At 45.7% G+C, this 24,264-nt stretch overlaps 6 protein-coding genes across 7 annotated transcripts; 4 read left to right on the forward strand and 2 right to left on the reverse strand.

Moving 5' to 3' along the window:
• Positions 1-637: 637 nt before the first annotated feature.
• On the forward strand, positions 638-1,170 carry LOC6735825. The gene is made up of 3 exons (XM_002082699.4): positions 638-845; positions 912-992; positions 1,045-1,170. The coding sequence occupies exons 1-3, from the start codon at positions 743-745 to the stop codon at positions 1,071-1,073; spliced, it is 213 nt and encodes a 70-aa protein (XP_002082735.1). The 5' UTR covers positions 638-742; the 3' UTR covers positions 1,074-1,170.
• LOC6735826 lies at positions 1,153-2,692 on the reverse strand. Of its 2 annotated transcripts, none has more exons than XM_016181332.3 (5): positions 2,503-2,692; positions 2,375-2,440; positions 1,913-2,311; positions 1,551-1,858; positions 1,153-1,486 (listed from the first exon to the last, which is right to left on the reverse strand). In XM_016181332.3, exons 1-5 carry the CDS (start codon positions 2,571-2,573, stop codon positions 1,230-1,232), a joined length of 1,101 nt encoding a protein of 366 aa, XP_016029202.1. In that variant the 5' UTR covers positions 2,574-2,692; the 3' UTR covers positions 1,153-1,229. The 2 variants fall into 2 exon arrangements, with proteins under 2 accessions (XP_016029202.1, XP_002082736.1); XM_002082700.4 differs by having other exon boundaries at positions 2,375-2,443; positions 2,503-2,690.
• A 1,507-nt stretch (positions 2,693-4,199) lies between these two features.
• On the forward strand, positions 4,200-6,699 carry LOC6735827 (kinesin-like protein Klp59C). Its single transcript, XM_002082701.4, has one exon. The coding sequence runs from the start codon at positions 4,371-4,373 to the stop codon at positions 6,567-6,569; it is 2,199 nt and encodes a 732-aa protein (XP_002082737.1). The 5' UTR covers positions 4,200-4,370; the 3' UTR covers positions 6,570-6,699.
• An 8,164-nt stretch (positions 6,700-14,863) lies between these two features.
• On the forward strand, positions 14,864-15,357 carry LOC27209074. Its single transcript, XM_016184585.3, has 3 exons — positions 14,864-14,998; positions 15,056-15,133; positions 15,193-15,357. The coding sequence occupies exons 1-3, from the start codon at positions 14,965-14,967 to the stop codon at positions 15,303-15,305; spliced, it is 225 nt and encodes a 74-aa protein (XP_016029203.1). The 5' UTR covers positions 14,864-14,964; the 3' UTR covers positions 15,306-15,357.
• Positions 15,358-15,993: 636 nt separating this feature from the next.
• On the forward strand, positions 15,994-24,188 carry LOC6735829 (RNA polymerase-associated protein CTR9 homolog). The gene is made up of 6 exons (XM_016168800.3): positions 15,994-16,112; positions 20,989-21,111; positions 21,177-22,726; positions 22,806-23,022; positions 23,079-23,536; positions 23,598-24,188. Exons 2-6 carry the CDS (start codon positions 21,058-21,060, stop codon positions 24,109-24,111), a joined length of 2,793 nt encoding a protein of 930 aa, XP_016029204.1. The 5' UTR covers positions 15,994-16,112; positions 20,989-21,057; the 3' UTR covers positions 24,112-24,188.
• Positions 19,706-20,378, reverse strand: LOC6735828 (cuticle protein 16.5). Its single transcript, XM_002082702.4, has 2 exons — positions 20,225-20,378; positions 19,706-20,120 (listed from the first exon to the last, which is right to left on the reverse strand). Exons 1-2 carry the CDS (start codon positions 20,228-20,230, stop codon positions 19,812-19,814), a joined length of 315 nt encoding a protein of 104 aa, XP_002082738.1. The 5' UTR covers positions 20,231-20,378; the 3' UTR covers positions 19,706-19,811.
• Positions 24,189-24,264: the final 76 nt, after the last annotated feature.

Below are 24,264 nucleotides of genomic sequence, written 5' to 3' on the forward strand. Positions count from 1 at the left end.
GTGGGCCTGATGAATATGGTTAATTTCATTGCTATAAGTATATACACACACAAGTATATACACATGGAGCTGCGGAGCCTGGGAAATATGTATTTATCCCTGGGCGACGATGACGATGACAGCGCCTGACCAAGACACATTTTTCGTTTGTCCTCTAATTGCATATCTGAGGATGGTGATTATTATGGAGCCGGCGATGATGAAGGCCACCCGTACAATTACCAAGTCTCCTGCTGTTCGGAGCCCTGTTTTGATGTTCTGGCCAGAAAGAGAACCCCTGGCCATTGGCCAGACGAAGCCGTGTTTCAGTGTCTAATTAAAAGCACCGGCAACTGGCCTCTTAATTTATGCTCGTTCAGGGACAGGTTCCGAGAAAATCCCGCCCCACATTCCGCTTTCCACTCCGCATTTGCATGCCCTCTATCCGGATCTCAAATGTTTTGGCTGGAAAAGTTTATGGCATAAATCGCACACTTGGCCCGTAACTCGCAGCTGTTGGAAGGGAAAATTGCATGTTTTGTGTCTTTGAATGCGCACACCTGATATCACGGTATTTTTAAAACACTCTGGGGAAGGAATTACCTTATAAAATTACATTACTCTGAGAACTAATTCCAAAACCAAGTAATCCTTGCTTTACCGCTTAGAACTCCTTACCCATTCCCCAACTCCAAATCAAATCAGCCGTAAACATAAAATTTAAATCAAAATTGTGAGTTTTCATATAAATTTCTACTTCACCATGGCGGATCCGAGTATCAATGACGTCGATGAGACTGTAGCCCCTCCCCTCGGAGGCGATGACAGCTTCAACCTGAACAAGCGGCTAGATTGCGAGCATTTAGGTGAGAAATAGCCCGAAGCCAACAAGGCTTAACACTTAAATGATTACTCGATAAATTCCAAAACAGATCAGATGACGGATAATTGGACCGATTATCGAAGACCCTCGTTTATCACCGAACTTCTGCGATTTTTCGGCAACGTATTTGGTGAGAAGATAAACGAACTTAGAATGCATCTAATATACTAATTTCTCCACAGTCGATATATTTAATGCGATTTTCAACTGAAAGGCAAAACATATAATCTGTATACTTGTAATTGTTGCAGAAGATCAGTCAATGGGTTCACAGCAAAACTAATAAAATCTTTAGTCATAAAATTGTATTTATTTTCACTACTTAGTACGATACTACTGGTTTACTAATACTGGCTTTAATGCCATTTTAGCCGCAATAGATTTCGGTGAATACGGGAATGCGGCAATAGCAGGTGCAGTTCTCGAACTCATTTGCGTATTGCGATATTTCGGCAACGAACCTCTCCAGATTTTGCGGGTTTTTGAATATGTTCTTGTCCACAGTCAAGTCGTTGTCCACCAGGATCTTCCAGCGTCTCATACTGGCGATGACATCGCCGCAGAAGTCGCGTTTGCTCTTCTCAGTCGTTTTCTTGATGTTCTGCATGAGCCCCTTGTGCTTTCCTGTGAAATGATTTTGAATATATTCCATAACTATATATATTATTAGATTTAGAAGCTAACTTACTGTACGCCCTATTCTTTTCGACCAACGCCGCATGGGCTTCTCTCTGTGAAGCATCGTAAATCTCGATGATCCTGTACATGCGCCTTTCAATATTCTTGGACATTTTCAGGGCGGCCTCGCACTTTGGCTTGCATTGGCTCCAATAGCGGGCTCCTTCGAATGGGACTTTGCTGAACTTGTTACTCCTCTTGAAAGTTTCCGTATCCTTTCCCCGATCGGCCAGATCTTTAGCCGGTTGCGACTTAACCCTTCCATTGTGAAACCGAAAGTGCAAGCTGGCCAGCAGCTTCTCTACTCGCGACATACAGCTGTTGGTGGCGATATTTCAGTAGAATAGTAACCATTTATATTGGCATACTCACTTTGAGTTCTTGAGCGAATATACACCTGGAATCGCGAACGTACGGAGCAGGTGGTGCAGCTTGAAGGCCACGCAGTTGAGCAGATCCTCGGCGGCGCACACCTGCTTCCTGAGCAATTTGCTGTGATCGTGAATGGTGCGCCGGCTCTTCCATCCTCGGAATAGGGCCTGGATCTTGGTGGCCGCCCGATGGTGGTGATCCTGAACCCGCTTCTGCAGCAGGTTCTCCACATTCCTGAAGTGGTTTTTCCGGACCGAGAATCCGCGCCACCAGCGCTGAATCGTGATGGCCGCCTTTCTTAGATCCTTGAAATACTTTCGATAATAGAATTTCCGCCAGTTCTGTTGGACAGTTCGGGCTGCCTTGTATTGCTTGTAGTCCAGAAGAAGCATTTCGGTTCTGAAATTGGTATCCAACTCTTTGCAAATGTGCCTAAAAGTGAAAAGTAGGTGGTAGACTTACCGCGAAATCAAGTTCAATCTGCAATTAGAAGATTTACTGGATCCAATTTGGGACTCGGTGTTGCCACTGCTGTAACAACAGTACGGATGACTTAAAACTTGCATATATATATTAATAAATATGATTACCGGCTATCCCCACCTAGTGGAACCGTGGCCCTCCGAGTCTGCTGCATCATGGGTATAAGTCCTGAGAACATCCTGCCAAATTAACCGCGCTACTTCTTCCTAATTTAAGTGTATATGTTTAGTGTTAACTTTGTGTACAGTGTGTTAACATATTTTTAAGTAGAACAAAGTGTTTGCTGTGACTGACATCTCGGTGGAAAATCGATGACTCGTAGATTTCCGTCTAGCTGCTGGCCATAATTTATGGCCTCCAGCGATTATATCCGCATAAATCTTCGGGCTTTGCATCCTGGTCTCCATTTAGGCGACATATTTTATTTCGCCTTTGCATCAACATGTTTGCCGCTTATCGCGTCGGGGGAAAACAGATTTATGTGTCTATTCCTCCACCTCGAGTTCGCATAAATATTCTGCAGACTGGCTTGAATTTTCCAAGGCGGTATTTAATTGAATTGTATCGATGCCTGTGGGCGGGCTTAAGCTCGCTTAAGTTCAGTGAGGAAGGACCCATATTGGCAGTTGACCATTTATGATGCCCTTGACTGCAGCGGCCACGCTATCCAATTGTGTTCTAATGCTGACAAATGGCCGAGGTCAAGTTGCCATAAATTCGGGACACCGAAAGCCATTAGGTGGTCCTGGCCGGCACTTTAAACGAAAATCGATACAGAGCCACGACATTTTGCCAGCTCATTATGGGCCACAAATGAACCGCACAGGCACACACACACACACTGCCATTCACATTCACAATCGCAAACAAACGGTCGGAAATGAATCGGAAATTCTCATTTATGGCGCCCTTGACGCCATTTCCAGTTTCCAGTTTGGTCGCTATCTATGCGGCCCTGACAAGTTGGCACTGCTCGCTGATTTCTGATGCAGATTGCGATTGCAGGCCCTGATTGCAGCAGCCATGAGATTTATGGTCCATATAGCCCGTGCTGACCCAGTAGCTGATAGCAAAACTAGACCAGAAAAGGATGCTAGTCATAGTCCCAGTTACAGTCACAGTCACAGTCGCAGTTGGCAGAATGTCCCCCTGCTCAACAAGCATTCACCTTGGGGTTTCGATTGCGGTTTTTGGGGCTGCTGGACTGGCATTGCCGTAAATTAGTTTTTACACCTGACCGACTGGGGGCAGCACGTACTTTGATCCCTCGAAGGGTTTGCCCCGGAGCAGATGTATTTTAATTGTGCTCCAATCACATGTCTAGACAACAGAACGAGAGCTATTTATTTGTGGAATGTGCACGCTTGTGTAAATACGAAAAGGTCCTGCCTTCGCTTTATGACACACACAAGGGGAAAAAGGTAGGGAGCCGAAATCTAATTTGAAAAGTACTAACCCGTAACGAGCCAAGAGCCATATATCAAAAGAAGCTGCTAACCCAAGGAATTTACGAGCCAACACCCCAAATATGTTAACCATAAAATTGTTCTGAGAGCGGAAGGAAAAGGTTCAAGAGCCACCAATATATGTATGTATGTAGTTCTACTTTAAGAAGGCTCTTTAACTTTGAGTACCCCAGATCCTTGAGTCAACCAGAAAATCGAGTAGCCCACCTCAGTCGGTGTAGTTTTGTAGATTTTGGTAGAACTACAGCCGGTAGTAGAAAAGCCGATATAATATTTGTATTAAAAAGCGAAGAGTAGGCTGGGCGTTAAGGGTTCGTTCCTAGATTTCGAACGATTGTCAGTAGCCCCTCAAACTCACACTCGACTATAAATTACAGAGGCAACATCTGGTCATCATTCATTTGTGGACTGGAAGTCAAGAAAAATATATATAATCTGAAAATCAAAAAAAAAAAAAAAAAAACTGATCTATTATACATCGCGAGCTGCGTAATCCTTTACCACCAGATATGGATCGCATCAAAATTGGCGAGCAGCTCCTCTTCCAAAGGAGTGATGGACGTGTCCATCAGGTGGTCTGCACTGCCAAGAACCTGGAACGGGATTCCATCACGGGCGAGTGGACCGAGGGCACGGTGGTCAAGGGTAAGGAAGTGCCATTGAGCACGCTGATTGGCATCAACCATCATATCTTCGCGGAGAATCAACCGCCGATATCGAAGCCATCGAACTCCTTGCTGCCGAAGCCGAGGGGCTCGAGTCCGCCCGGAGGACCTAATACCCACACTGGAAATCCGTATGCAGAGCGCATGAGAGTACCGGACGGTCGCAGTAAAATTGCCACTAGAAAGACGGATCCTGCTGCGGTGGGAGCGCGAAATCGTGAGCAGGGTATAGCGCACACTCCTCGTGTACCCGCCTGTAGGACGGAGCGGGATGCCAGCCCCACCCAAGGTCGCAAGTCACAGGGTGGCAACAACAGCAACCAACGCTGTTCCAGTGTCGTGAGGGAGGTCAATCGCATGAAGGAGCAGAGGGAGAAGCGAAGGGCTCGCCAGGCGGAGCAGCTCCAGGAGAAGGATGCGCTGCGTCGCAATAATCCGGGGAATCCTAACTGGGAGGTGTCGTCGATGCTGCGCCAATACCGCTCCTCCTTGATCTTTTCTCCACTTCGATGCCTGGATCCCAATGGAGCTACTGTTCAGCAAATTTCGGTGTGTGTGCGAAAACGACCCATGAGTCGCAAGGAGGAGAACTCCAAGAACCTGGACATCATCACAGTTCCCAGTGCCGACAGCCTGATAGTCCACGAGTTACGCCTCAAGGTGGATCTCACCAAGTTCCTGGAGCACCACAAATTCCGTTTCGACTACACGTTCGACGAGGAGTGCTCCAATGCGCTGGTCTACAATCACACTGCTCGTCCGTTGATCAAAACCATGTTCGAGGGCGGCAATGCCACTTGTTTCGCTTACGGACAAACTGGCAGCGGAAAAACGCACACCATGGGCGGAGAATTCTTCGGAAAGGTTCAGGACTGCGGAACCGGGATCTACGCCATGGCAGCCCGGGATGTCTTCGAGGAGGTATCGCGCCCGGAGTACCAGAAAATAGGAGCCAAAATTACGTGCAGCTTCTTTGAAATCTATGGCACGAAGGTGTTCGATCTCTTGCTACCCAACAAACCCATGCTGCGCGTATTAGAGGATGCCAGGCAGCAGGTCGTGGTGGTGGGCCTAACGGAGATGCCGGTAACCAAAGTGGAGGATGTCCTGAGGCTGATTGAGCACGGCAGCAAGGAGCGCACTTCCGGCCAGACCTCGGCGAACGCCAAGTCATCGCGTTCCCACGCCGTCTTTCAAATAGCACTCCACATGCCCGATTCCTGGGGCCCATACGGCAAGTGCTCCTTTGTGGACTTGGCAGGCAATGAACGCGGGGCGGATACGCAATCCGCCGATCGCCAAACTCGCATCGAGGGAGCCGATATCAATAAATCCCTGCTGGCCCTCAAGGAGTGCATTCGAGCCCTCAGCCGGCAGTCGAGTCACCTTCCCTTCCGAGGCTCAAAGTTGACCCAGGTGCTGCGCGACTCCTTTGTCGGCGGCAAGAAGAACAAGACCTGCATGATTGCCATGATATCGCCATCCATGAGCTGTGTGGAGAATACGCTCAACACTCTACGTTACGCAGACAGGGTTAAGGAGCTCATTGCCAAGGAAGACGATCTCTTGCAGTCCTCGTCAGTGGATGGGGTTGGGGAGAAATCTGCCGATCTCGAAGACGAATCCGAGCCAGAAATGATGGCAGACGAGGAGGGCGATGAGGAGCCGGAGGATGAGGAGAATCAGCATATAACCACCATATCCTCGGAGGAGGCAAGCTCCTACAACAACATGAGTTATGACATGAACTATAACCACACCCTCAACATTCTGGGTCCCTCAAGGACCGTGGACATCCAAGAGGTGGCCGAGCAGCACGCACTTTTGGTAGAGTATCTAGAGGACTACGCTAACAATTTCCGGCAACTAAAAACGGATAAGGAAATGGACCAGTACACGCAAAATTCAGAAAGCGCATTACTGAAACTGCTGGCAATGGTGAATCGAACACGGGATGTAACGCACAATTACAACACTCATAAATTATTGAAGGAAGAGAACCAGAATGCATATAAGGAGGTCGAGCTGGCTGATTCCGACTAGATATTTTCCCACTAATAACCCTAGCATACGAATTTATTTTCTACCACTCTGTATCTTTTCAATTGCGCTTGGGAGACCCCCGAATGGCTTAGATTTCGATTCGATAAACAAGCAGTTAATGAAAATTCAAGCGTGAATTGAGTTCCTTTCATTTCCCAGTCAACCAGTCCCCCAGTCCCCACTGCACTCAAGTTTCACTTGAGCTCGCCGAGGTAAAATAAAAACTTTTCCCCCGCCCCCCTGCGGACTTTTCTTTTTGTGCAGCTTCCCCCCAACTTGCTGTATGAGTTTCCACAGCTCGCTGATACAAATTTATGACCGTCCAAAGTGTAATCAACAACATGCGGCAAGCGAGCGGTGGCCAACAAAAGGAACTGAACCTTTGGGGTGGATTTGTTAACTTGGTTAACTGGCAATATTCCCGGCAGCATATGTAACAGATCCGAAAGAAGCCGCACGAAGTGCGAAAGAAACGGTGCCAAACTTTTCCCGGCCATAAAGCAAAAAGTGGAGGTTACGTGTGAGTTAAAGAGGTACCAGCTCTTGTGTGTCAAAGAAACTTGGTAAGCTCCTTTGTAATGTTCCCCTTATATTGGTCGCTAGTTTTATTGCACTCACTTTATGGTCTAAAGCCCTGGGGATGGTAAACTGTGGCTGGTGGTAACTCATTTCGAATGATGTTATGGCTGAAAAGCTTGCTAATACATTCTTAGGGTATTAATCTTATATTAATCTTGCTTATCAATTTCAAATATTTTTAACCCGTCATCACAAAGGTTAGCCTGAGTGACGTATGTTGAACTTTGCCCACAATCTTGTAAATATTTGGCAAATAACAATTACTTCAAATTCTATTCCAAATGTCTAGCAAATTGTTTACCGACTCGTGATCTCGCTGAATTCCTGCCAAACTTTAAGGATGACGATGATGAAAGTGAACCACAAGCAGCTGTAGACAATTTCCTGCTCGCTCCGCAAAACGCCCGATTTCTGTGCCCGAGTAAATGTAAAATTTCCCCCAGATGCTGAAAATTGCAACTAATTCCACGAGCTGGGGAAACTTTAGCAGAACTTGCCGCACACACAGAGATCTCTCATTTGGAAAACTTTAAAATTAGTTAAGTTCGAGCTGAGATATCCAATAATGCAGCCCCAAAATGTGAACAAACAAATTCATCTGCGACTCCGGCAGTCTCCCTCCTCCACTTTGCTTACATTTGAATGGATTGGTCGGGCTTCGAGTTGGTTTGGTCTGGGTGTGGGTTTTGGTCTTGGTTTTGGTTTCAGTCCGGGCATATATTTGCATCAACTTTTCCTTTGATGTGGCCTCAAATGTGCGGCAAATGTAAGACTCCCCACACAAACTTGATCCGAAAACTTTCAATCAAATTAGCCCAATGCAACGCATTGGCTCTAGTTTCACAGAACAGCTTAAGCTCCACAAATTGCTCCTTTTTTATTTATGGGAAACACATTTATATATTCAAATTATTAAACTCGAATCGAATCGGTAGATCGCTCAACGTCAGCAATCCCAACTGCAGCCCGGCACTTTTCATTTGGGTAATGACTGGTAATTGTTTTCAGTTGGCCTAATGAGGAAGCCTCTTCAGGAGCTCGTCGAGATACTTTCTGCTCATTGTCAGCTGGAGCGGTTTTGGGGGAAAAGCGAAAGTGCAGTGCTGAATTTTAACGAAATTTATATGGAGCAGCAGCAGCTGCGAAAGAAGTTAAAAGGACAATTTACCTCCTCCTTGTGGCGGGCGTCCCTATTTTCTGCTCCTCCTTGGCTTGGAATGCATGAAAGGGAAAAGCACAAGAACATTTCCACGTTTCCCTCGACTTTGTTGGTTTTTCCTAGTTGCCCTTCTCGCTCGCCTTTTCTTGTGGGTTCCATTTTAAGCCGGGCCAAAAGCACTGCAATGCCAAAGAATTTAAGGGGCTGCTGTGGCAGCGGGGAGTGGCTGGGCTTCAACTCGAAGCAAAACACTTAAGTTTTAACCCAAATTGTTGCCAACAAAGCGGTTTGTATAACATTCTTTTTGAGAAAATTTTGTGAAAAAGTGTTTTCCAGCAAGACCGAAACTCACACACAGCACCACACCGCACCGCACCGCACCCGTATGTGTTTTCACATACGTCTTCGCATATAAAGCCGTGAACATCCAAAGGGTAAACAAGCCATCCGAAGAGCTGGGGGACCTGCCTTGGATCTGGCCCAAAGCTAAGTAACAATAAACGTTGGGTCGGAGGAGCATGGGGGGCATTTGGCTACGGCTTCTTCGTGGACCGAAAAGTGTAGGTGGACTTTGGGGATATCAATGAAGGAAGCAGTTCTTATGTGGGATTTGGAGCGCTTTTCTTGCTTGGCCAAAACCAGCAAAAATGGCTGGCTCTCCAACAGTTAGTATCATGGGGTAAGTATTTAGCATCTTGGCAATTCTTGCTTGATACCTATGAAAAATAAAACACATTACATCTAAACATTACTACATCAAATAAATGTTCAATAAAATGGAATCTACTTCTGACCTCACGCACGCAATAATATTAATCTTCAGTGGGTGATTTGGGATCACTTTACTTAAACATATTTCGAAACTTTGCGCCAAAGGACTCCGAGATGGAAATGAAAAAAAGGTCTGGTCCTTTGACAATCGCTGGCGATGCAAATGACATCCCGCACGTTGGACCAACCGATATTTCCCGTTCGCCACCTTTGGCTTAACCCTTTTCCGCCCCCTTTCCCCCACCCCGCCAGCACCCGCGGCGTGTTAGCCATGTCTGATGTCTAATGTCTGGCCTGCCTGCCAGCGACATGTTGACCTTAAAAAACTTGACGTGTTCAAATGTTGCAAAACAACTCGAGGGCTTTCGACTTGAGCACTTTTTCAGTTCTGTTCACTGTTCGGTTCGCTTTGTGTGTGTGTGTACGTTTGTGTGTGTGTGTGCACTGCTCTCCTTTCTCCCTCGCACATGCACATGCTGCTCCGCTCCGACATTCTGTTTGACGCACATGAAGTGCCGCACTTGAAATATGCTTTTTTGCCTCTGGCCAAAAGGAAAAGCGGGTGGGAGGTGTGGAAAATGTGTTTTGACAAGTGTCACTTATGCGTAGCTACTATGAAATATGCAAGCCACCCCCCTCGCCGGCTTTTCCACCCCCGCCCCTTTCCACGCGACGTAATTGCAATCGAGCCAAATGCAAAAGCGGGCGGGCTTACGGGGCGGATGAGCTATATAGATGGTTGTGTGATCAATGCCTTTATCGAGTGCTGACACACACACACACATATACGCACACATACAAAGGAAGGGGCGACAAGGACGGAGAGAGCTGGTAAAGGATGTAATTAATTTGCACCGAAGGACTTTGGCAATGGCAATTTGAACGAACTATAAAATAAACAGCGCAACGTATGGAATGGAGTGGTTAAACTTAGTACCTAAAACGTATTTTCAAGATTTTCAAGGAGATTTTATAATCGAGAGTAATGTTTTGCTTTATGAATATTTTAAAAGTGCTGCATGTACAATATTGAACTTCTTTATGATAATACCTATTTTAACTGACCAGCGAGGACATGGAGCCCTTCTGAGCACAGCTAACTGTGTTAGCAGGATGCCGCATTTATCGAAGAGAATGAGCTTATCTGCCCCCCATCCATTTACCAAATCCATCCGCAGCCAATTGAAATCGCCCCCCCCATTTAGGTTACTCCCACGCAGAACTGCACTCCACAAATTACCAAACAAAACCGAATCCCCCAGTGGAACCAACAACTTTAGAGCCATGGAGCCAGAGCCGTACAACCAGTTCCCCAAAGGCGGACGGACTGATAACTCGCTGCTCCGACCGAGTGGCATTTAATATGCGAACCTTTTCCGTGCTTAAATTTCACAAATAGAGAGAAAGCGCACAAAACCATTTCGTCCTCCAGGGACTTTGCTATAAATATTAAAGCAAAGCAGCCCCGAATCCACTGCAAGAGAATACTTAATATATATATTTTGATATGAATTTAAGACCGGCGATTCCCTGGGCGGGCCAGCTTTGGATCGCGGCCACCGGTGGCGTATACGTAATGCGCCCATTAATATTTAGGCCACGTTAAAGAGTTGGCTGAAAACTTTAAAGAAGCGGCGGCTTTATCCCGCCTTATCCCCTGACCCCCGACCCCTTGCCGCAGACCAGACTGCTAGTCATTTGTCAGTGGGTTAAAGTTTTCCCCAAACTGGAGCATTGCTCCGTTAATTAGCATTTTACCGCAATCAAATGGGTGGTGTATGCCACCCCTTTTTGGCCACCACTGGCAAATGGCAATTGGAATGTAAACTGCGATAAACGTTAGGGGTTTCCACGCCATTCTGTATCTTGGCCATCTCCAGAGGAATTAACTGGGCTATGCAAATGTGTAATTCAATTGGCCTTAATCATGAAATATTCCTCGCTTTCCCAACGGATGGTGCTTATTATTTATGATTTCGAGTGGAAAGAAACTAAGTGAAATTAAATGGGTGAGACTTGTGTCGAAGTTTAGCCAAAATACAATCTTTAAGCTACTTCGAGAATTTTAACTTCAGACCAATGCAGTTATGCACCTGTTGTTCGTTCACATTCAAATGAATCAGAAACGTTCTAATTTGCCAATTTCCCCCGTTTTCGACAATTGCTGCAACTACTAAATATAATTTCCCAGCCCCAGGAATTAGCATAGCAAACACTTTGTAGTTTCCCCAACCAAGTATCCAATCTTATGTGCTGCAATTTTCCTGCATAGTTTTTCACACCTTTTTTCGCATTCGGGCTGCTTTTCCTTGGGCACAACGACATTCGGGTCAAATGCGTATAAATTTGAAGCGAGAAACACACAGGCACATTCCTGGATTTGTGCGAAAAATGGGGAAAAAGGGGTAGTTTTTCCTTTGGGCTGGCAAAATCAAAGGCAGGCGCTGGAAATTGAGATCGAGAATGCGAACGCTTAGGAGCAATTACAAATTCCGGTTCTGTCATCCCCGGCTCTGTCGAAGCGGAAGTCATTATCGTGGCAAACAAAACCTTATAGTTGGTATGGGGGTTCCCCCCATGCTTAACCCTCCTGTGCGCCTCCCGTTAACCCCCTGTTGCCCCCTGTCCAACCGCAGGAACAACAACTGTGACACGCCATTACATACATTTGCGACAACTTGGGCGGGATTGGGGATTGGGTTTGGATTGGTGAGGGGTTTGGGTTTTCTGGCTTTGACTGTACGTGTGGCTACGGGTTTTGTCCTCATTATCGAGTTAATTATGTGTGTATGCGAAAGTCTTTATCCGTGTTCCACTGTTTGTGTGTGAGAAGGTAATTACAGCAGGGCTCCATTGTTGGCCAGAAGCGCAGGGAACTTTGCCTGCGAATTTCGGGGTTTCTTGGCACTCGGTTTGCCCACCATTGATGCTCGATGTGTGCCGTGCCACCCACCCGATTTTCCTCCATCCAGACTTTCCCCCGGGTTTTTCACCTTTCGCTTCGATTGTAATTAATTTGCAAGGCGACTGTCCTAATGATGTGGTTCGTGGTCTATTTAAAGTGATGAATGTCTCCGAGCAGCGAGTAAATCTTGCCCAACACGAATATGCTGCAGCTACATTAACCCATCATTTACACCAAATAATCTGGCTTTTCGCATCTGTTATCCATTTTCTGCAGCTGTCTGCGTTGTTTAAGTTGGGCTACCCAACTCAATGCTCGCGATCCTGAAGGTTAATTACATTTATCCAAAACGCAACTGACCCCGCAGGACATTGACTTAATTTCCCTGGCGTTTGTTGTTCCTCGTCGTCCTGTTTCGCCGTATTTGCCTCTTTTCGATTTCGATTTTTTGCTTTTTCATTTCTGTTAAACGCCTGGCAAAAGGAAGAAATGCGGAAAAAGTCGAGACCAAAATGCTGCCAGCAATTTCTCCTATCTATTTTTATTTTTTTCGCCTTTCTGTAATGCTCGTTGGAGCGCCTAAATGGTAATTAAAAATTGTTGCATTGCCGCTTGAATGCGTTGGCTATTTATGTAGCACGGGGCATCGTGTAATTTCACAGAATTTAAGCTTCATTGGATTAGCATTCCATTTGCGAATGTTTATTTTGGGCAAGATTCCAACTGGCTTGAATTGAATCATTTTTCATTTAAACTGTGTATGGGTAATACAAATCAGTTAAGATTTCTAAGGGATAAAGAAAGGAAGTATTCCGAAGCGATAGATCTCTAAACACTCATACTTTTTATTTTTAAGCTGAGCTCTAAAAAACTTATATAGCTCCAATAAAACACTTTTAAGTTGCGATAGAGTAACTTTTTTCCCGTTTCGACTGTTTCCCAGACGTGCTTTAGACCAGAACACCTTGGCATGGTCTAGTGAAAATTGCCAAATCGAATGCATTGCCAAAATAAATTCTGATTTGACAGCAAATAATCGGCGGAGGAAGGTTGGCAACTTTTGCGAGGTGTCAGCACGTTCCGAAGGACTTGGAAACGTAGAGAAAAAAGGAAAAGTTCAGGATAAAGTTGATTATGATGACGTTGGCACCGTTTCGTAATGCCGCAGTAGTTGGCTTAATCCGGCGGTGGCAGCTGCAAATGTTGCAGTTGCATTTGGAGAGTCTGAAGTGCTGCGCATCCCTAATCCAAATCCTAATCCCCAGCCATGCAATTCAGTTGGGCCAAAACCACAGCATGTTGTGAAACATAAGGCACAAAGTTATGTGTGTGCTTTGTGTCCTTTTTGCAGTGCTTTTCCGCTTTTCCACTTTTCCACGCATTTCCATTCCCCCTGCCCATTCAGGCATTGCGAGCTTAAATATTTAATTTCATTACGACTCGCACACACACACACACACTCAAAGAAAACGCAGGAACGAAGACTGAGAGATATCCAGCATTCATCATTCATTGAAAGGAAAAGGAAAAGGACGCTGAAGGAGCGGGAAATGCGAAGGAGCTGGAGAAAGAAAACATTTATGTGGCTTTCCTTACATCGTATGGAAACCCACTTCTGCCCTCCTTTGACATGACTTCTGCATCGTGAAATGCTTCGTTTTATTTTGCCCCAAGAGCTTGTTGGCAAGCTGAAGAGGACGAATTCCCAAGGGAACAGATTCCTGAATTACAATTACCAAATTGCTAATAATAAGTGAAATGAGCCTTTGACATCATGTTCTCAGCGCTCTTCACTTTCCCGCTGAAAGGAGTGACACACATTTCCTCTAATGCGTAATAACGTACTGGACGACTTACTACACTTTTGAATATAATGTGTGGTAAATAGGGTTTTAGTCGGACTGCTTATAGAAACGATTATCTTTCATCTACATTGCCTGCATATACCTATTCTTGAGTACGTACTTCAAATTGGCGTAGTTATATCCTCCCTTAGGACACCTATTTATATATACATAGATATACACCGCAACAGGAAACCAAATGTCGCATCCGGCGGATATTGCTGTCATGTCAACGGATGGCCAAAAAACATATTGGGGATTGCACAGATGCGGATTTCATACGGCAAGTGGCATTTTTTGGCCAAAATCGATTGCATGGGAATTCAAGGCAAGGACTGCAGTTGATTTGTCCCAAAGCCTGTCGCCTTGCAACCCTTAAAAAAGTCACGAAGTGTGCAACCCAGCAAACAGCATTTTATACGCTTTCCATTTTGTTTGGGCGCCGGCAATAATTTTGTCAATAATATTTGTTTGTTTTGGCCATAAATGCAAGTTGGCTTTTATTAGTCGCTCTGCCGCTTTTCTTTAGTTCGACGTGTCGATGGCAGCCAAGTATTTGGAATGGGGCTCGAGGTTCGGATATCGGAGTAAGGTGCTTCCCAGATATTGATATACTAGCTGAAGTCATGCAATGCGGCAAATGATAAACAGCAACGCCTCCAATAACAGTAACAATTGCCGAACCGAGGGGCGGCATCGAAGTGGGCGTGGCCAGGTGAGTGAGGTAAGAGCCACTATAAATAGATGTCTCAATGAAATTATATCGCCACATGCAATTGAAAGTGAAATCGAGCTGTGGGTTGCAAGTCCGCACACATAACGCGTATATGCAAAAATGTGTACGCCTTAAATTGAAGAATTTTCTGTCATCAATATTCCAAGAACTAATCACTTGCAGGGAATCAACTGGGCTTACTTGAATGGAATTGCATATTCATGACAGGCGAAGCTGACCGAGTTGCTGTCTGGGTTTCTATGACCAATTCACTTAGCGATAAAGCCACATAAATGCCTGGCTATAGATAGCAAAACAGCTGTTTCGGAGCACCCAGTTGAGCTGGTGGAACAGTGAAATAAAGTGAATGGGAGCCAGTGCTGGAATAACTATTCAACGGAACAGTAAAGTTTTTATAGACAATGACCGGCAGTGAGAACTTTACAGCGCCAGGAGGTACGGACATAAACTCTAAAAACCGAGCTGCATAAGTGATAAGTGATTCCCGTTTAGTGTCCCAGGAAGAACAAGCTCATAACAATCTGATGATGGTGGTGGCCACCTTGACTTGGCTGATGCTCAGCTGCTTAAGTGAGAGATACAATAAAAATGCGCTGTATTCCCAAATGAAAACCCATTCTCCCGGCCAGCGCTCCTCATTTACTGCTGCAATTACTGGCAAATCTTGAGGCCCCATTCGAGGCCAAGAAACCAAGAGGCATCCGAGGCGCAGCAGAGCACGCTGCTATCAGTGGAAGATTAGCCGGGAAATGCAAGGAAACTCATATCAAAGAACGAAGGATGGAGGGACAGAACAACAGGACAACACAACAGCTGTCGGCCATCATTCTTGGTCCTTGACACTGGCCATATGCCTCTGTGCAGCAGCTTTCATTTCCATTTTCCATTTCCGTTTCCGCTAAGTTAATTCCACACGACAACAGAGAAACAAAAAATGAAACCCTACAAAAACGGAAAATTCCATGTGTTGCTATTTCCCTTCTCCATTCGCGTGTCTCCCTCTGCGCTTCTGGCCGCTTAGCTCTCCTTTGCCAAAAAATATTTTATTTCCCTCGGCTGCCAGGCAACCGAACCAGGCAACAAAAAGCGGAGCCAGCCGTCCTGAGATATTTGCAGCCCGAGTTTTCATTTCTTTGGCTGGAAAAGTGAAAAGCATCTTTTATGCAAATTTAGCAGGTGGGTGGAAAGCGGTGGGCGTTCCGGCAGACGGGCGTGGCGGGCGTGGCAGGCCGGAGCCAACATGACTTCCGCTCCTTAACTGGCTTAATGCTGCTCGGGCACAGAGAAAAGAGTTCAACAAAGGTAATGTCTAAAAGGAATCTCGAAAATGCTGAAACATTATTAGATTAAAGCTGAGCAAAGGCGCAAAGGGCAAAGGTAGAAGATACTTTGCAACTCTTTAAATCAAATTTCCCGATGAGTGTTTCACAAAGTAGGCTAGTCAATACCCATCACGACTGTCAGTGTGAAAACTTGTTTGAGTGAAGTGAAATTGCATAAAGACGAGTCATTCAGCCCTAACTGTCCAAAGTTCAGGAGTCCTTTTTCGGTAAGTCGTGCTCATTTAAACCTTTGACTACAAACCGAAAACGAAAACCGCAACAATTATCCGTAACCCATTTACGGGGGCACACATCATTACCGTTCAAAGGCAAAGGCTGCCTCTTCCTGAATTCTCGGCCTTAAAATTTCGCCAGACCGAAATCGATTTGCCGGAGGCCTCTGCAGAGCCTTTATCACATAACTCAGGCCAAAGCCGAGCTAGAGTTGGCTCCACAATCAGCTGTCGCAAATGGGAGAGAAAATGCGGAAAATGTGGGGGAAACCCGGACGTAGGATAGAGGTAGACTCTTAAGAAAAGTTTTCGCCGGCACCAAATCAAATGCCGATTATCGCCCAGTTAGTTGCACTCACAAAGGAAGCCGGCGAATCCGTTGAATTGGGAGCCGTAGTCACGGTCGAAGTGCTAGCTCCAATCCGGGGTGCCGTGGCCTGGCACCAAATGTGGTTCTCTCCTCCCAGGGAAACCTACGACTGTTCACTCATTATCGGCGTGTTTGTTTTATGAAGGTCGTTTCCAACAGCCCGCACAAAAGGATTCGGGCCACGCACGCACAGACATTGCCAGTGTCGTCGGAGGATTCCTTAGCCCCCTGCTGTATTGCCCTCCAAGGCCCATTCTCCGCACCAAAAATCGGAGAGCACTGAGAAAAAACAATTCTTCTGCATATAAGAAAACATGTTTTTAATAAGAGGTTTTGAGAGATGTTCTATTAGTTTCCAACCCGTATTTTGGGCTTAAAATAACAATACCACAATATGCAAAAAAAGCTTTATGTATTGGGCAATTGTTAGGCACACTTTTTCCCCGGTGTTTTTTTTTTCTTGCCATTGTTAGCCCGTCTGCTTTTCCTTGGCATTTTCATCTGCTCTTCTGCTATCTGCAGTCCCCTCCCTTCCAGTTTTCCGATCCCCTTCCCCGCTTTGTTGTCTTCTGTTGACACTTTGCGTTATTGTTGACTGGTCCATCTCGGTGATATCTTTGATAAATCTCGGCTTTCGCTTGTCCAAGTAACCAAAAATTTGTCTTTGCTTCAGCAAGTGCTAATAGCGAACACAGTAAGCGGAGCAAAGGGGGGAAAATCCGTTGAGAGGGAGGGAAAATCCAGCTCAAGTTCATCATAATTGCTTATGACGACGATGGGCGGTCGGGGGAAATCTGTTTTCCGAGCTCTGCTCCATGCGGTTGACTGGGAGGCTGCGCATTAAATTATTTCTCATTATTGACAGTTTATCAAATTGATTTAACAAACCGCCCACCAGCGCGTCAGTTTGGCCTGACTTTCCCCGGTTTTCCTGAGTTTTCCCCCTTTTGCGTCTACTTAAGTGTTCGTGATAAATGTTATGGTTGTTTGTTAGCTTCTTTTCCGGACTTCCCCGCCCCTTGCCCTTGCTATCTAAGCCTTAATGTGCTTTTGTTGCCTTTACTTGTAGTGGGTCTTGTGTGCGTGGGTGTGGGTGTGGGTGTGTGGGTGTGGAATTTATGTAATGCCCAAAGTTGAAGCATACTTTTGGGCTGTTTGCTTAATGTTTCTGCTGCAGCTTTCAGCCACTCTCAACATTTTTAGTTAATTTTAGTTTGTTTGCACAGGAAAGTGTGCGTGTGCTCAAGCTGGCTAAATGTTTTATTAATTTAAACGCAAAGCTGGGCGGAAAGGCAGGAGTTTTCATCACAGGGACTTCATCACGAAATTCAGGCTCATTTGAGCAGAAGGACTGCGGAGTTGAAGTAGAAACAGCATATTTATAATGCAATACATACATATTTAAAGCTGGGCCAACAATATGCAAGAGTTATCAGTTTGAAATTTACAAGAATTTAGAGGAATATTTTCTAACTTACTCTACAGAATCACAAAAATGATGTATTCTGTACTATTTAGTTATGGTGGTAATAATGCCTAGAAAGCAACGTACGATCCCATTTTTTTTTCATTTCCGTTCCAACTTTGAAGTGAAGATGCAGTGGAGTTGCATCCTCCTCCACTTCTATTACCGCTTTCAGCGGGATCTTAGAGAACGCGTCAGATTAAATCGAATCGAACGAGAGGGAGAAAGCCGCTTTTGGAAAGTGGATTTAATCCGGTATTCATTTCCCCCTTCCGCAGCAGCAGGGAAGTTGTTTGGTGGGCTCGAAATATTGTTGTATTGTTGTCCTTCCCATTGTAATTAAGCCCATGTCAGGATGGAGTGCATATCAAACACGTCCGGGGGCATTTGGCTGCGTCTCAAGTGGCAGGGAAATGGGAGAATCTGGCCGGGGAAAGCGCTTCTGGTTTCCCTTTGTTCCCTGCGCTGGAAATGCCATTGACAATGGCGACTTGTGCCAGGATTGTCACGTCCTTGTCTAAAATAAAATGCGAAAAAAAGGAAAACACAGAGACAATCAAGGGCCTGACGTCTGAAGTGCCAATGCACAAAAGATCCTGGATTAAATTCGTCGTCTTTTATGTGCGTGTGATTCCAGGCAATTTGTTTGTTTGTTTATTTGTTTGTTTTCCATAACAGTAGTACAAATAAGCGTTTACCCTGGTCACTTAATTGCCGACAATACTTGCCATAGATTACTTATGCAGAAAACCCTTCCGTTTCCCCTCGACAGACAAAACAAATCCTAATTTGTCTGTTGACTGCTAAATAATTTATTTGCCAAGTCAATCGCTGAGAGATAGCACTCACACAGGGGTAGATGCTGTGTTTGTACATTTTTCAAAATGTCATTGGCAAATGGTTAATTAAATATTTACCGGGCCAAACGTTGTAAATTGTTGATTAATTATTTACAACTTTCAGCTGGAAGTCAAGGACTTCGTTACACAGTCCGCAGATGAATTGGTATCTAGATTTCGCAACTTTTGACTGCTGCTTGTTGCTCTCGTGCCAAAAACTTTCGAAACTTTTCCCACCCACCCACAAAACGGGGCAAGAGAGAGGCTTCTGATTTTTCGACATGCCAACACTTGTTTTCCGACTGGGCTCTAAGTGATTTAGGCTAGAGCTAAACTTTTTCCCCGGAAATGTAGCGGGGAAAACTTTTGTTGTTCTGCATAATCGTCTGCCGGAAGTGTATCGAAAACGGGGCGCCCGAAACTGTCTCGCCTGCCAAAAAGAAGGATTCCTCCAGCGCATAAGTGCATTACGGAGCAATCAATAAATTAGCTGCGGCGCTTATACGAGTGCTCAGCTCCAGGACTCCTTGGGCCACCAAGGTCCTGCTGGTGGCCCTGTTTATGGACCGCCCCTGTAGGGATTATACGTGTGCTCCCGTGTGTGTGTGTGTGTGTTTTAGCCACGTGCCTGAACATGGCACAATCCTAGTCGAGTCGACTCGTAATTCATTTGCATAACATTAACGGGCGGGCGGATGCCATAACATGAACCACATGCCAGGCTGCTAACTGGGCCAGCCACCAAGTTTAAATAAAATATGTATGCCAACGAATTAACCTTAAACACTTTGGGGCTTTCAGGTGTGCCAGTGCCGAGCAGAGGCACTAGCTCAAAGGACATCTGTGTTTAATTGGTGAATGCTGAGTGAAGCTTGTGCCATTACCTAATATATTACCCTACATACACTTGATATATGAGTCATTCAGAATGTTTGCTTCTTTAATTCAAAGTTTTTTTATTTTATGGTTCATAATCATTGACAAAGTGGGCGGCATATCATTGGATCGATCGGAGCAGCTTACTTCTTGAGCAGAGTGGAGACGACGGCGGGGGCGGCGTAGGCGGAGTACACGGAGGGCGCGGCCACATAGGAGGAGGAGTAGACGGAGGGGCCGGCATAGACGGATGGAGCGGCATAGACGGAGGGAGCGGCGTAGACGGAGGGGGCGGCGTAGGCGGAGTAGGCGCGCGGAATGGCGGCCGAGTAGGTGGTCACAGGAGCGGCGGCTGCGTAGGTCAGGGCCGGAGCAGCGGAGTAGGTGGCCACAGCGGGTGCCACAACATGAGCCTGGGCGGCGGCGATGAAGAGAGCCAAGCAGACGAGGAACTGCAGAAGATAGTATGGATTAGTAGGGCCATCCAGGATCAAAGGGTGTGCAAGGAGTCCAAGTGAAGGATATCCCTCACATACCCTAAACAAACTCCACTTACTTTCATGTTGATTTGTTGGGTTTTGGGATTGCGTGCGACGAACGATCTCAAAGACTGAAGGTGCGTTGACTGATGCTGTTCTCCACTGGAATCGAGGTTTTTATACCAAAAAGAGACCCAGATCTTAAGAACAAGTTGCCCACAAGACGCGGATGTGAACTTGGTAGCTAATCCGGGTGAACCATATCGAATGGATTGGCATTGTTCGACGGAATGTTTGTTTATTTTTACACTACGACAACAATTGGCCCAAACAGAAGGAGGTGGGACTGACAATCTGGCAAGCTGACTGGCTGACTCACTGACTGGCTGATAGTAATGAGAGCTTGATTGTTAGCCCGCGCGTTTTGGGTCAGTTTTGGTGACAAGCAAAAAATGGGGGGAAAAGCTTCGATAATCGCGTCGAACTCGAATCGCAGCGGAATCATGAAATAATCACGCTCAAATTGAAAGCGTAAGTGGATGGCAATCATTGTAATTTACGTCATCGAAGTGATTTTCAATTGTAGCCCTGGCATTGACATTGCATAGACTATTAATAAAGCGTTGATACCACGGCAGAAAGGGTTTTAGAGATAGTACTAACTTTATTTATACCTTCTTTTTGCCTTATTAATAAATAACTTATATATAAATAATGTTAGTATATTAATGTAAAGTTAAATAGGCACTGAAACACTGGTGACAATCCTACCTAACACTTTTATCGAAATATGCGACAACTATATTTATCAAAGCAACCCATTTCTCGGTTTGACACGTAGGTCATTGTCATTGACTGACGGCATAAAGATTCGTGATTAATTGCAGACCAAGTGTTACATTCAAGTGAAATGAATTGCTTGTGCAGTATGGAGAAGCAGCTGAGTGCTTACATTGAGGAGGCTGTGAGTTCTTCAGTTCTTGACTTATTAAAAAGGACATGTATTTACCCATGTATGCATTTCATTAGATGCAATTCTACGCAATTGGCAAAGGTGCCGATTTCAAAGCGATCCTTGAGAAAGGCATTGCAACCTGCATGGCCCCGTACAGCACCTACGAGCAAGAACTGTACACGGCCTACTCCCTCTTGGCAACCTACCTTACCAACCATGCCTTTAGGGTCGTCAAATCTCGGCCGGCCTTTCAGGCCATGGCCATAAACTGCTTTGACCAGTTGGAAAGCCTTCGCCAACAGGAGGATCCTCACCTTCAGGTGACCAAAGGCTTTCTCTGGATGCTCTCGTCCAGCAGAGCCCAGGATGCCGACGCTCTGTTCATCAGCGTTCTGCGGAAGCAGCCAAAAAATATTCTGGCTCTGATAGGACGTGCGTGCTTGGCCTATAACCGCCAGGATTATATTGGAGCCTTGGGCTACTTCAAGAGCGTCCTGCTGATCCAATCCAAAGGAATGGCGGACGTTTGGGTCGGCATTGGGCACTGCTTCTGGAAGATGGGTGAACGGGAAAAGGCTCGAGTGTCGTTTAAAATAGCTTTGGAGCACGGTCAATGTCTGAACGCCACCCTTGGCTTGGCCCTTATAAACTTCGACCAAAACGATGAGCAGTCCTATCAGGAGGGAAAAATGCTGCTGGCTGAAGCCTATACTGAGGACAACAGGAATCCAGAATTGCTGAGTATTCTCGCGGGCATGTACTACACGGACGGGAACCATAAAATGGTATGGAGTTTAGCGGGAAATGCCATTAACTTCACCGCCAACAAACATATCGAGTCGCGGAACTACTTCCAGATAGCCAAGAGTTACCATGCAACCGATCAATTCGAGTCGGCCAAGAAATACTACTTGCTTGCAGCAAAAGCCGCGCCTGAAGGATATATCCTGCCCCTGGTGGGAATGGCCCAAATGTATCTGAATGACGGAGAACTCAGCAAAGCCAAGGGGTGTTTGGAATCGTTCCTTATGTTCGAACCCGATGAGCCCGTGGTAATGGACCTTTTGGCCAAAATATACATTGAGGAAAAATGCACAGAAAATATCGATGAGGCCATTGAGATGCTAGTCAACGTGGTGGAAAGCGCATCCTATCGCCAAAACATCAATAGCTGGTTGAACCTGGCATTTGCATATGAGCAAAAGCGTCTTTGGGCCCAAGTCGTCAATGCCTACCAGAAGGCAATGGACATTTACTTGAGCCGGGGACATCAGATACCGATTGAGTGGCTCAATAACCTGGCCAACAGTCAGCTGATGGCCAAAATGCCAGAGAGGGCACTCGATACCCTTGACGAAGCGCTTTCCAAATGTAGAGTATTGAATAGCGAACACAAGACGACTAATCTGCTCTCATTGCAATACAATCGCGGGCTAGTTCTGGAAGAACTCCATATGTTCACCCAGGCTGTGGATAACTATATGGCCATAACCAAAGAGTACCCGAGCTACCACGACTGCTATTTGAGATTGGCGGTAATGGCGATCCAGATGAATAAGCACACCCAAGCCATTGAGCATTTGAAGGATATCCTAGTTGAGGACAACTTAAATATGACAGCCAGGTGGGTCGCAAACTCAAATTTATTTTGTATATTGTTTTCAGCTAATGTATTTCATTGTCTTGGCTCGTCAAAACGTTAGAACCTATATGGGCGACTGCTTCAAAAGGCTCAGCCTGGACAAGTTTGCTACCTTCAACTACAACATGATCCTTGTCAGACCATCTAACTTTACGGACACCTATGCTAGCATGGCGATGGGCAACTTTTGCCTCGAAAAATTGCAGAATTGGTTGGCTGAAGGAAATTTTAGAGCTGCCCGTAAACAGAAAGAGAAGGCTCTTCAGTGCTTCGCCAAGGTAAGATACATTAAAGTGATGTACTGTTGGCTAATAGTCGATATAACACATTTCAGGTCCTCGATTGCAATCCAAAGAACCTGTGGGCAGCCAATGGCATTGGCGCTGTGTTGAGCAGCTGTTATAAGCTCTCAGCTGGTGGTGCCATCTTTCAGCAAATTATCGAGGGCGGGAATAAGTGTATTCCCGCCATAATAAACTCGGCTCACATAGCGCTCGTAAGTGGCCAATACAGGTTGGCCATTCAGACCTACGAGCGATGCCTGAAGAACCATCTCCCCAAAAACAGTGTGGACGTTATGCACTACTTGGCCAAAGCTTTGTATAACAACGGTGATACCCGAATGGCCAAGATGTGGCTGCTCAAGGTGCGCCACTTGGTACCCCAGGATCCACATGTGATCTTTAATCTGGGCCTGGTGATTAAAAAAGAGGCAGAAGATGCATTGGCTCTTCCACGGCCCCAATTGGATGATCTCATGGGCCTCGATGGCATGCTTAAGATGGCATTCAAGTAAGCTTGAGAGCAAATTCATCCTTTTTAATCTGTACTAATACAAATGTCCTACCTGCAGTTTATTTCAGCATGTAAACCAAAATCATCCCAAAATCTCGGTGCGTCTATCTGCGATGTATGCTGAAGACTGTCAAAATTTAATAACCGAGCTGGTTGCTAAAACAATACAAGCCCGCGAATCGCAGGCATCGGATGAGGACCGCATTAAGGTGCAAAGGGAGCGAATCCGTGACCACGAGGAGCACAAGCATCAGCAGGAGCTGCAGCGTGAGGAGGAGGAGCGAGTCCGTCGGGAGAATCAGAAGATCCAACGCAAGGAGGTCCTGGAACGCACTAGAAAGATCATTAGCGCACCTTTGGCGTCTGAGATGCCCAAAAAGTCTGCGGGTAAGGGGCGTGCCAATAAAAAGCAGGGGAATGGGGGCGGGCGGGCCAAGAATAAATCCAATAGTGGGTCCTCAAAAAAGAAGACCGGCAAACGAAATGCTGACAAGGAAAAGAAGGATATCGAGTCTTTGAAAAAGCCAAAGTCTAAGGAATTCATTGATACGGATGATGATAACTCAGAATAGGGATTCATCTTTTATTTATCCTACCTATGTTCCATTAAATCTAAACTTACTTTAATAAACCAGCCTTGGCTCCATCATATATGATTTTTACTTCAATGCCCCGTTAATGAATTTACATTTTCGTAATATTCGACCGAGTTTTCCTGTTTTCCA

Source organism: Drosophila simulans, chromosome 2R, assembly GCF_016746395.2.
Source record: "Drosophila simulans strain w501 chromosome 2R, Prin_Dsim_3.1, whole genome shotgun sequence".
Lineage (NCBI taxonomy): Eukaryota > Metazoa > Arthropoda > Insecta > Diptera > Drosophilidae > Drosophila > Drosophila simulans.

What these genes read in the sequence shown, in the direction of transcription:
- LOC6735825 (XM_002082699.4), top strand. Translation starts at nt 743, where the DNA reads ATGGCGGATCCGAGTATCAATGACGTCGATGAGACTGTAGCCCCTCCC. An exon ending in GCTAGATTGCGAGCATTTAG is followed by an intron (nt 846 to 911) that starts GTGAGAAATAGC and finishes ATTCCAAAACAG; the next exon opens with ATCAGATGACGGATAATTGG. An exon ending in ATTTTTCGGCAACGTATTTG is followed by an intron (nt 993 to 1,044) that starts GTGAGAAGATAA and finishes ATTTCTCCACAG; the next exon opens with TCGATATATTTAATGCGATT.
- LOC6735826 (XM_002082700.4), bottom strand. Translation starts at nt 2,573, where the DNA reads ATGTTCTCAGGACTTATACCCATGATGCAGCAGACTCGGAGGGCCACG. An exon ending in CCACTAGGTGGGGATAGCCG is followed by an intron (nt 2,444 to 2,502) that starts GTAATCATATTT and finishes CTGTTGTTACAG; the next exon opens with CAGTGGCAACACCGAGTCCC. An exon ending in CGAAAAGAATAGGGCGTACA is followed by an intron (nt 1,487 to 1,550) that starts GTAAGTTAGCTT and finishes ATCATTTCACAG; the next exon opens with GAAAGCACAAGGGGCTCATG.
- LOC6735827 (XM_002082701.4), top strand. Translation starts at nt 4,371, where the DNA reads ATGGATCGCATCAAAATTGGCGAGCAGCTCCTCTTCCAAAGGAGTGAT.
- LOC27209074 (XM_016184585.3), top strand. Translation starts at nt 14,965, where the DNA reads ATGACCGGCAGTGAGAACTTTACAGCGCCAGGAG. An exon ending in GAACTTTACAGCGCCAGGAG is followed by an intron (nt 14,999 to 15,055) that starts GTACGGACATAA and finishes ATTCCCGTTTAG; the next exon opens with TGTCCCAGGAAGAACAAGCT. An exon ending in GCTGATGCTCAGCTGCTTAA is followed by an intron (nt 15,134 to 15,192) that starts GTGAGAGATACA and finishes TCTCCCGGCCAG; the next exon opens with CGCTCCTCATTTACTGCTGC.
- LOC6735829 (XM_016168800.3), top strand. Translation starts at nt 21,058, where the DNA reads ATGAATTGCTTGTGCAGTATGGAGAAGCAGCTGAGTGCTTACATTGAG. An exon ending in GTGCTTACATTGAGGAGGCT is followed by an intron (nt 21,112 to 21,176) that starts GTGAGTTCTTCA and finishes GCATTTCATTAG; the next exon opens with ATGCAATTCTACGCAATTGG. An exon ending in AACTTAAATATGACAGCCAG is followed by an intron (nt 22,727 to 22,805) that starts GTGGGTCGCAAA and finishes TCAAAACGTTAG; the next exon opens with AACCTATATGGGCGACTGCT.